Genomic DNA, 12,042 nt, shown 5'->3' on the forward strand with positions numbered 1-12,042 from the left:
ACAGCTTGATCTTCTGTGATTCAAAACTGCGTTCACAGCTTAGTCATGGTGGAAACTGTTAATTTTCTAACTTGTAAATTATTCGATTTCGAAAAAATAGGTGGATCATTCTTTCTTAAGAAAGAGAAATGCAAAGCAAAGCAAATATAGTTTAATTGTCTTACGTAAGCTGTCTCAGCAGTTCTTAGAAAAAAAAAAGAAAATCCTATTTTTATAGACGTTTTCACTGAAAACATATAAAGTTGAAAACACAGAGTAGTGTTTTCACTCATAAGCGGACTCGCTTTCAGTTTGAATAACTTATAACTGGTAAAAGACAGCAGTAGCTCTTCAAAGTTTGGGGAAGTTTCAGTAACATGGGAAAATTTGCTGCAAATTTTAACTAGAACTTGCATTTTTCTATCTAAGATTTAGAACCTTTTCATAAAATTCCCTAATCCATAGTCATTCCTACTTTTCACTGGTATTAAGAATACGTAGTATATATTGAAAAATAATTTATAAATCCCAAACTGATTTCCAGAGATCAATTCTTCCTCTCAGTGTTGGAACACAGCATAAAACTTCTGCAAATCAGCATTCATGCAAAGAGAACTGTTAGCATGAAAGGACCACTTGTGCAAATACTTGCTCTTACATTTGCCCTGGGCAAAGTCCATCATCAATATTTCTGTGAGCAAGGAATGATTCTCAATGTACAAATCGCATATCTTAAAACACAATCTGATTTTCAGAAAATGCTTGAAGGCACAGAAGGGAAGTGAGCCTCTTTTAGCATATGACAGCTGGGACCTCCCAAAGTGGAAGCATTGATTTTCCTAAAAAACCTGGACCTGAAATGAACGCTTGTACTTTCCTCCCACAGGCCGAGACTTTGGCTTCTACTTCTATTACAATCCCTTTCCACATATATTCTAGAAAGAAAGGTCTTCCTTTGCAGCTTTGATTTAGTTTCAGGCCCATTTCACTTGGGCACAGCAAAAGGATTTGGAGTATTTGAGAAACCTTCAAATGAAGTTGCTAGAGAAGAGCTCGCAATCTCCTGCTAAATCACCTATGCCATCTGTCCAGAATTTCCTCAAGAAATTACTACAAAAACATACAGCCAAGATCATAACAGTGTCCCCAGATTCCTTTGTAGATGTGTTCTTAATGTTTAGGGTAATTATCTTCTCAACAAGACTCAGCAATAATCACAGACTTTTCCTTAGGTAATTTAAGGATTTCATAAATGGTGAAGACATTTCAGTGTCTTGGTCTATACACAGATGAAAGCCATGATTATAGAAAACTTACAAAAATCTATCTTCAGGGAAAATGAGGAGAGTTTGCTACATTTACTAAATAATTTAGCGGCTGCATTCCCTCCTTTTTTTCAGGGAAAGTAATAGGTCCATTTTGGCAGAGATGCGCAGTGTTAATTTGACTCGGTCGTGCTCTGCCTGGCAGGCTCGCGGGTGCCAGGACGAGCAGCTGCCGCCTCCCTGCGCTTCACACCCGGGGTCTGCCCACAGCTCAGCATCCTGACTGCCTCCCTCAGCACCTATCTTCTGCTTCAGCAGCAGCACGTGATATGGTACAGATCACAGCTACAGCAACATGCCAGGCCTCAAGAGCTGTGGTTTCCGTCATACTCCACCACGATCTGGTTACGTTAATCCAATTGCACTTACACACAATGACTGACCTGGGCATTCTTGAAAGAAAAAAGACCGGCAACCTCTGAGCAGAAACGGCAGTGTTCTGATACGTGGGCACAGTCCTGCAGCTGGTGAGTGGCATTTGCTGAACTCCGTTTACGTCTGCCTGAAAATTGCCCATGAACAGTTAGCAAGATTCTCAAATGTGCTCATTAGCTGGAGGATTATTCTCCATGTGCAGTCAGCTTGTAAAAGGTTTGCTGCGAATAGTTGCAGTCTCTGTCAGGACAATTACTTACAGAAGTTACACAGGGCTGCTTCTGGGCTGCAGCCGGATGACTTCTCTGGCTTGCGCAGCAAGAGCTGTGAACAGCACAATTAAGCACACGACTTCAAGTCACAGGATGGAAATATAATACTAAACATTTGCTTTTCACAATCATCTACCATAGCAAAGCTTGAGACTTTTCTTACTAATAGCATGGCAATCAGATTTGTTTCAAGAGACAGAAATCCAAGGACCAGTATAAGAAATGTTCATTTTGGAAAACCAGTATCTGCAGATCTCATAATTGACCAAGAACTTTCCCTAGAATAGCTTTAAATCTTTCTTTGAAATGCTCTAAGACTTTTGTTACCTCTAATCTTTTCACAGCACAGATTGGACATCACAGCCATGACATTACAGGACTAAAAAGCTATTTTTTGTAATTTTGCAGTGTGTAAGACGCACTGGCTACAATCTCCCTTTCCCTCAGTTACCTGCACAGTACTCATGGTAATGAATGCACCTGCCTTTATAAGAGAAGAGATTCAGAAAAATACACACATTTAGAGAATGCAATATATGGTTTCCTAAAATAATCTACCATGTGCAGAATATTTACGGCATTAAGGTTTCACAAATACTTGAGTCCTTTAAATGCACTGACCCACAAAGCCCACACTCCACATCTCAAATCCATGGTGGCTGAATTTCTTAATTAACACAGCCTTCTAGATATTAAACTAATTGCTCTCTTTTTGTTATGCTGTGGCATTTCACACTTGGTCTTTTTCCCCAGTGAGGTTTCCAATGTGGGCGGTTATCAGAGATTCACAATGAAGCCAGCAAAAAGCTGCAGATCAAGGGTGTGCTTTGCCTTTCTCAGAACTGTGTCCCACTGCATCCAGTGGGTTGCTACAACAGGACACATGTGCTCTCCAAGAATTAAAGTGGCATTCGTGTATATATTTGTCATGGCTATGTTTATTTACAAGGGCATATGTGGGTGCTGAGGTCATTGTGTTCTGCAGCCTAACAGGACAGTTTAAGAGTAAGGCCTCACTTAAAAATACTGCTCCCAAAATGTTTAATGCTACTGATTAATGGGAAAAGATCACAAATCCCAAGTTCTGCAACAAGTAGCAAAGGAGATGACAGATAATGTCTGCACCATTAAATTGCCTGGGTTATAGGGCAAAACCTACGGACACTGAAAAACCTTCTCAACAAGCCACAAATTCATTTTCCTATTTTGAAAAAAGGGGAGAGGGGCATGTGGGTTCTGGTCATTAAACAGCTGACCTTGGATCTAATGAGGACCAGGGCTAGCAGGACAGTGCCAGCTGTGAGGATGTATCAGCCTTTGTGGGAGATTATATGTGTATATTTATCAAATGTTAGATCGTTTCTCTCTTGTTTTCACACCTCAGTGTGACATAGTGGCACTGGATGACAGCCTGATAGCCTGCCCAGCTGGGGCTGTCAGTCCGAAAGCCAAGCGACCCATCGCCTGGCAGAGGACCCTGCTCCAGGCACCTCCAGGCCATGCTCTCATCTGCTTTTATTCAGGAGGAAGAGACCATAAATACCTAATACATGGGAGGCGTGGGCTTCCTAAGCATTTTGGTTTAATCCAAACATGCTGCAGTAGCATGGAACCAGAAAGGACATTTCTACAACAGGGCTTCTATCATTTTACCTGAATCCCCGCATGAGTTGTACTATCCACAGTAAATGTTTAGTATTTCAAAGACTCTTCTGTAAAACTCATCTGTTGCAAATTTCTACTATCCTGTAGCTCTGAAGCAACGTAACAGTAAAATCCAGGAATGTGGAGCCTACAGGCACTCTTCAGGAACTCGTGTGTCATGGAGACCCAGCACTGATCCTGAAGGTTTAGTGTGGCTTGTCTCATTTCCCCAAAATGATGATAAACAGAATTGGCGCCTAGGAGTCATGCTAAGGGCAAAGCAAGCTCCAGGGCTGGCACATTCATGCATTCAGGGAAGCCAAAAAGCCCCCCGTGCCGGAGGCAGGGCTCGCACTGCAGGACCGGAGAGGTGAACAGGCGCTCCACGTGCCGGCCAGCCGTGCAACTGCTACCAGGCTGCCATCGTGACTTACCCCATACAGCATGCCAGCAATGTCTTTCTAGGAAGAGTAAAGCCTGGTTTGCATGGAAGGGATGAGGAGGGATAACTTCCAACAGGACTAACTGAATCGTGTTAATATACTTCTAGACTTTTACAGAGTCTACTGGGGTGCTGATCTTTACATGGGTAAGACAGCACACATATCCTCCTTTCTCCTCTGTCCTCTGCTGTGCGTTTACCCATCAGTACAATTCTCTCTTCTTGCCAAAGTAGGCTGTTGTTACCTGGGCAGACGTTACCAGCATTTAGTCTAAATAGGGTTTGTAGATATTCACGTGCATCGTTGCCACTGATACTATTAATCCTAAGATAAAGTACATTATTTTTCATTAAGTAATTTTAAAATATTCGGTGGCATATTTTGAAAAAAAAAAAAGAAAAAAAAAAGTAGGAAACCAGAACAAAATGCACAAAAATGCTAGAAACCAGAAAATGATTTTTTAATCACGCACAGCATGTTGGCTTTTCAAGTAATTTTAATCTTTATATATCATATGAGATATACCATATATATATATATATATATGAGAAATTATCAATCTTAAAAGCATTATTTCACTTATACTGCTTTCTTCTAGTACACTATCTTGCACTGTGGTACCTCATGAGAAATAAAAAGGACATCCAAGAAATGCATTAAGAGACTTAGCTTATTAATGGCCAGCTCACTTTTATTGCCATAGGCTTTTATGATGTAGCAATGGAAAATTTTTCTTCATCTTTTTCAGAAATAACAGAGAATTCCAAGAAATGGAAGCTGCTGCTAGTAAAAGAAGAAAAGCTGAGTATCATCAGGGTTAATAGCTGCTACCCAAGATCCATGAATGATTACAGAGTTACTCTTCTATATCGAACTTTCCAGTTTCATTGGTAATATGCTGCCAGTCTGGGATATCGGTGCACTGATGGTGAGAAGGCTGTTTATTCATTACGCTGAATAGAAGAGCTACAGGAACAATGGCTTCAAAGGTCTCGTGCTTGTATGTTTTGACAGTAGTTTGCTGGGCAAGCGCTCTTTGGTACTTAAGTATAACTCGTCCTACTTCTTCCTACACTGGCCACAGACAGCTCAATAGCATATCAATAGCCAGAAAAAACGTTTCCTTTGGCAACATAAGAACTCGACCTATAAATCCACATTCCTTTGACTTTCTTATCAACGAACCTAATAAATGCGAGAAGAGTGTCCCTTTCTTGGTTATTCTTATCAGCACAACTCACAAAGAATTCGATGCAAGGCAAGCAATTCGAGAAACGTGGGGAGATGAAAACAACTTTAAAGGAATTAAAATTGCCACGCTATTTCTTCTTGGAAAAAATGCAGATCCCGTGTTAAATCAAATGGTAGAGCAAGAAAGCCAAATTTTTCATGACATTATTGTAGAGGATTTTATCGACTCTTATCATAACCTCACTCTGAAAACTTTAATGGGGATGAGGTGGGTAGCAACATTTTGTTCAAAAGCTAAGTATGTTATGAAGACAGACAGTGATATTTTTGTAAATATGGATAATCTTATTTATAAGCTGCTCAAACCCAACACCAAGCCGAGAAGAAGGTACTTCACCGGTTACGTTATAAACGGAGGACCAATACGAGACGTTCGCAGCAAGTGGTACATGCCAAGAGATTTGTATCCTGACAGCAATTACCCGCCCTTCTGTTCAGGCACTGGCTACATTTTTTCAGCTGATGTAGCAGAACTGATTTACAAAACCTCCCTTCATACCAGACTCCTCCATCTTGAAGACGTGTACGTCGGACTCTGTCTTCGGAAGCTGGGCATTCACCCCTTCCAAAACAGTGGCTTCAACCACTGGAAAATGGCCTACAGCTTGTGCAGGTACCGCAGGGTGATCACAGTGCACCAGATAACACCAGAAGAAATGCACAGAATTTGGAATGACATGTCAAGCAAGAAGCATCTTAGATGTTAAGATTTTTACAGATGTAAATACCTTTTTTAAATATTGCTTTAGTCTGGTTATTTTTTGACAAAGTGATGTACTGATTTACAGGTTAAACTGTGGGATATTACTGTGAGAGGATTTTTAATGACTGATTTTTCATTCTCATTTTGACTACTGGTTTACAGACTTCAGGCTCTTTTCATAAGGACATTACACCAATTGAAAGGATCTAGAGTCAAATCTCAGATTTTGTATATTATCCTCTGTCACACATCAGCTCCTGCATCTGTACATAAACGGACAGTAATAAACTATCATGAGCTGCTTAACAGTTCATGCCCCAGCCTCTGAGGTAAGACTCAGGCCTAAGAAATGAAGAATTACAAATATACTGTTATCCCTTTTTGACACCCTACAATCATCCCTACTCAGAGCTTTGTTAATAAATTGAACTGTATATATTTGTACTGATCTTACACACCTACCTTAGCATCTGTGTCTTATAGTACAATGTGTGCAATCTCCAAACAGCTTACAGATGGCGCAGTAGCAGAATTTAGACAGGTAAGAACATCAAAGTCTCATAGGCCTTAGAAAGAAACCTACACACAGAAGAATATTTTTATTCCCCCAAATCACATCCCTTTAAATCATTTCAGAAAATGTCCCACTTCTTTCTACTGCCAAAAGTAGCCCCTAAAATACCAAGTGAATTTTTAAAATGAAATAGGATCTGTAGATGAAATATAAAAAAGCAGAGGTGTATGAAAATACATCTCAAATATCTGTGATAAGAGTATGAATATCTTAATTTTAAATCAAATGCAACATTTCTCATTAGTATGAGTGCATGTGGATCTCTTCTTATTTAGGAATACTTTAATGGGTCCAATAACACTATCACAGACTTTTTTTTTTTTAAGATGATTGAGTATCTTATATAGCAATATATGATTGCCAGTTAATAAGCATCGTATTCCTTCAACATCAGTTGGTAAACTATGTACCTGAAAAAAAAATAAAAAAATAAATAAAAGTAAAGACAAAAGAACATTTCTTAAGGGTAAACTACTTTTTGCTATAGTGCATATACGAATGAGATTATACCATATTTTTAGTGGTTTAGACAAGCAGAATTTTGTCCCACCCATTTTTTGTCGACTGAAGAACTTACAGAGTACATAACAGTTACATACAAAAAATTAGAGGGCTTTTAAGAATAACTTATTAACTTAAGAATAACTTATTAAGCTTATTAACTTAAGAATAACTTATTAAAAAAAAAAAACAAACAAAAAACCTTCAAACCTTTGTTACAAATCTGTAGCTCTCCATTAGAGCCGATACTCAGAGGTCCAGCTCAAAAAAGAACCAGAACTCAAGAGATCCCCAGAGCATGTGGTAGAAATTAAATACACAAGATTTTAGTCAAGTTTTATAATGTCCTGATGTGTTTTGAATATGAATGTTGATGAAATGTGATGGAAATTATTTCCTGGAAAATTCTTTGATAGGTTCAAGTCATCCCTACTCAGTATCACCTTCCAACAAAGAACTAAAATGTGACGTTGCTTAACAAATATCTTGGAATGAAGAATTCACAGGCAAGTCACAGGTACAAAACTCACCAAATATATTATTAGCTGTAGAGTACTCACACCATCCACAGCATGCACAAAAATCTCATACGTTTCAGCTGGAGATATGCATAATGTGAAAACTGGTAAGACTGTACGTTATTCAGGATGTCTATAGAGTTGTCAGAAATTAACTGAACAAGGATTTAAAGGAAAACTCTGAACTGATTTTGCCATAGGTGTACATAGTACTTTGTAATGATAACAAATGAATGAAGATGCTACCCCAAAAGCTTTGCAGTTTAAAGACAAAGCGTTAGTCCTATTCACAGATGCAGCACTGTTTTGAAAGGAACTACTTGTAAATAAGGTGAAGTGCACCTGGCCACAAGCATTAGATGTCTGAGAGATATACTTCAAATCTAAAGGTGAAGCTACGCAATAGATAGCCCAGGAGTTACTGCTAATCAACAGGAGCTTGTGCATCCTTCGTATGTGAAAATCAGTAATTTTATAAAAGAAATACTGAATCTCTTGCAGCATATTAAGATTTATCCTTCCCCAGTTGACCTAGTTCTTGTTAAAGTTGCTCTTGCTTCCTGTCAAACTCAAAACTCCAGCAAAACAAGGTCCTTCTAATTGCACATACGAATATATGTATATAATACACAGCAAATGAAATTCAGCTTTTCTTATCGAGGCCCCAGAAAATGCAGTTTGGGAAGGGAAACTAGGGTGGAATTCATCCCCAGCCCTCATTTAAGTCACAGAGCACGGGCGCAGCCCTACCAGGGCACGCTTTGTAAGAATTCCAGCCAACAGGCTGCCATCACTTCCCCGTCTGTCCGTGCTGTGCTGTAATCTGGGGTTTCTGAATCCACAGCCAAATGGATTTGGTGGCCTTTCTTCTCCCACTGACACTTTTGTGGCCTTTGGTTAGTAACCCAGAGGACAGCAGGTCTCCCAGGTCCTGGTACCTCAGGGCTCGAGTAGCACAGCAGCCTTGAATTTCTCCCCTACTAATAAATAGACTGCATTAATGATTGGAAGGTACACCTTGAAAATAATACCTGAAAAATGTATTTCCTGCCATTTATAAATAGATAGATCTTCAACAGAAATGTAAATGCTCATCTTGGAACTTATGTACATATTTCTAAGACATTTTCTTCTGTATTCAGCTGTATATATGCATAGAGTCTGCTTGCTGGGTAGTATTCTGTTGTGCATGGAGCTGAGTTAGGCATTATATTTGTCCAGTGTTTCAAGAGCCTTAGGCATGTGTGCCCTAACTTTTGAATGTACAAGATTTTTTTTCTTTTATTGTTAAGTGAATTAAAAAGAAAACAAGAGCCTAATTTTCTACTTCTATTAATTTTCTGATATTAGACTTCACTAGATTGTTAAACGCGTATAAACAGATTTATTTTCCCTTTGCTCATAAACTGCAGTATTGCAACCTAGAGCTAGAAAGGGAGCAATACAGCTACTCATAGCAGTATGGGAGTTACTGTCCCTTCCACTCAGAAATATTTGTGGCACCTTCAGTACTGTTAAATAAAATATTTTGCATTGGGCTTCCTTTAACCAAAAGTATTTAGTACTTAAAGGCCATTTTGTTTCACTGGGCATGTGGCAGATCAAAATTTGGTTAAGATGGTCCAGCTTCTAGTCACTTCAAAAGTGTGAGTATAATCTTATTTTGATTTCAAAACGTACATTAACAGAGTATATTGAGCTAATAATCTATGGGGAAAAATGCCTCGCTTTTGGAGGAATTTTTCACTTTCTTGGCTAAATCTCTGACAGTATTTAGACAGAAGTCTCAAGATTCATTTTCCATCTTTCCTAATAATAATGTTGAGTATCAATTTTGATTCATTGTAGGGATTTTTTTTTGTCTTTATAACATAGGTGGCAATGGCAATTTGTAAATGAAGAATGTAATTAACTAGAAAAGCTTGTCAACAGTAACCGAACTTTAAGTGTATCATTATATATGACTGGCTGTACTTATGTATTTATTTGTCTAAATTGTATATATTGTTTTATCTCTAGTGTCTGTAGGAGTGCATTCTTTTAGATTAAAGTATTATTTACAGTTTTGTGGGATTGCCAGCAAAGCTGCTAATCAAGATACTATTTTTTTGTATCAATGTCAAATAATAAAAAAAAAAATAAGAACAGAGTCAAATGAAAAATTGGAAGTGTCATGTACAGTTTTCTTCTTCATTCCTCTCTAGAAACATAAATGGTATTATCCAAAAGCATGATACAAATAAATAGGTTAATTTGTCATGAGAAAGAATATTGTTCTGTAAAAGCAGATTAAAAAAAATCATTGGAAAAAAATAAAAACAACAAAAATATTACTTTTATTCATTATTTGTGCAAAATCTTAATCAGGCAGATGTCCACACTGACCAGGTGTACTACTTCATTTGGCTCCAAAGAGTTAAGACAGCAATGGTAACATCTAGCAAATTAGCAGGTAAGTTCATCATCTGCTCGGCAGCCCCAGCTCATGAAAGTGAAGTTTGGCAGCCCGGAGGTGGAGGAGCTGTTTGGCTCCACTGGCCCTGCAGCTGCTGTACCTCTCGGTACCTTAATACCTAGGCTTGAAGCCACGCATGATGGTGGGGGAGGGAAACAAAAGTGTCCCAAACCCTTGTATCGTTAAACCACAATAAACTCGCTCTGAAGTTGCTGTATGACCACCAGGAGGACACCTGCACAAAGGGAATGAGTCCTCCCTGGCCTCCCCCAGCCACACACCAACACAGTCACAGCCTTTTGCTTCCACAAGCCCCAGAAAAGCAGCATGGAAAGTAATGAGGAAGCACAACCTGAATACACACAGATTATGCCGTTAGCCTAGCGTGGTGAGTCAGGCTACGCTCCTGACACAAATATATTAAGATGCCATTTTTCAGGTAGGAAGGCCTGGGTCTGGCCTTCACATCAAAATAAAAAAGTAAAACAAAACCATAACAAGGAGACAGAAACCCTTTTCTTTCAAGAAGTAGCCAGAATAACTCCTTTCCCTCTGCCCTCCCCTTTGCGGTTTCCTGCCTGGAACTCAGTATCTGACCATCTTGAGCTCTGGTTTCAGAGCTCAGTAACCCAACCTCACCCACGGAGCTGAGGAGCAAATCCACCCACCTAAGATGCAGAACATGGCTTTTGCAAACTGAAGTGTATTTTTCCTTGGGTCACTTTATTCAGAAGCAGCTCAAGCCCGTGACAGACTTGTCAGGCATCCTAGAAGTGTCTGCAGCAATACCATCACCTTACAAATTATAACAAGCTGCTTTAAAACAACTTCGCATGCATTAAAAACCCGTCCAATCATTTTTAGATTTCTCTCATTTTCACCATAGCCACCCAAGACTAATTGCAACACTTACATGGTGTTTAATTAATATACAGCTTGGAGATATACAGATATTAGCACTAGTAGGGTGGATTTCGTGTAGCTTGATTATCTTAATTACAAGCATTCTATTTTCTCATTTACTTAATTGATTGTCATAGATTTCCAAAGAAATTTTCACTGCCTTAAGTGAAAACATTAAATAAAACCATCTTAAACCTGCTGAAGCTTTCCAATTGAAACAGCAACATGCCATAGAAGAAGACCCTTATGACACAAAACATTCTAGTGAATAACACCTGCTTACTTTTCTTTTGTTAAAAATGGGAATTTACAAAGTGGAACAAAAAGAGTCATAAGAAAAAGGATGAATATGCGTTATTGATTCGACTGCACCCGTAATAGAGTTGTCTCAAGCCTCTCCTCTGACGACATGCCTAATGCAGGAAAAAAAAGGTCCATTTTTCTGGCTAGGTCTGCATGTTAGCTGGCTCTACGTTATGTCTCTGCCTCATCTGAAAGAGCTAAGGAGAGCAAGAGGTGATTCATTCTTCATGCAAGATTTATCTTTGAACATTTATTCTGCAAAGGCAGTGTTAACGTCAATCTGTGCAGAATTACGTGAAATGGCTCTGTAATGCAGATAGCATTTATTTGAGGCAAGCTAATAGCCCAAATTTGAGGTTTTGTAGGTAATACCTACTAACTTCTGCAGTTAAATCAAGACTATGAAGGATAATTCCAATTCCAACATCCCTTTTTCCTTTAGGAGCTCCCTTACTCCGGCCTATTTTCTAGTGTGATCCCTTACTTAGAGACTGCAGGAGAGAGCAACAACTCAGACGCCTTAGTATGCCAACAAAGCAGGGAAGCAGAGAGCTTCCCACGGTGTCATTAGGGATGTGCTAGGAAGCCCGGAGTACGAAACTATTTAGTGTGACATCCATCCTCCTTTGGAAACGAGGATAGCAGCCATTTAAGAGAGAAACCACAGCCAGCACCTCGACTCTTCTAGCCTGATGCACCGCCGTTGGGCTCTGAGGGCAACGTGCTCATATGGTAAGAGTTGATGCATGATAAAACATTTATGAGAACATCTTAAGAGAAAAGCGGTTGCAAAGTG

At 39.1% G+C, this 12,042-nt stretch overlaps 1 protein-coding gene across 30 annotated transcripts in view; it reads left to right on the forward strand.

The window, feature by feature from the left end:
* Positions 1–9,747, forward strand: part of B3GALT1 (beta-1,3-galactosyltransferase 1) — a 206,147-nt gene extending 196,400 nt beyond the window's left edge. For 16 of the 30 annotated variants that reach the window (XR_014586221.1, XR_014586222.1, XR_014586229.1 and 13 more), the window contains one exon: positions 4,787–5,006. Coding sequence is in view for 10 of the 30 variants with exons in the window: in XM_083842425.1 (XP_083698551.1) it covers positions 4,787–4,792 (6 nt within the window). In the remaining 20 variants the exon portion in view is untranslated. Of the gene's footprint in view, positions 1–1,379; positions 1,772–4,786 lie in introns of all 30 variants that reach the window. The other 14 variants (XR_014586225.1, XM_083842417.1, XM_083842430.1 and 11 more) reach the window with 4 other exon arrangements.
* The last annotated feature ends 2,295 nt before the right edge of the window (positions 9,748–12,042 follow it).

This window comes from Anser anser (genome assembly GCF_964211835.1).
Source record: "Anser anser genome assembly, chromosome: 6".
Lineage (NCBI taxonomy): Eukaryota > Metazoa > Chordata > Aves > Anseriformes > Anatidae > Anser > Anser anser.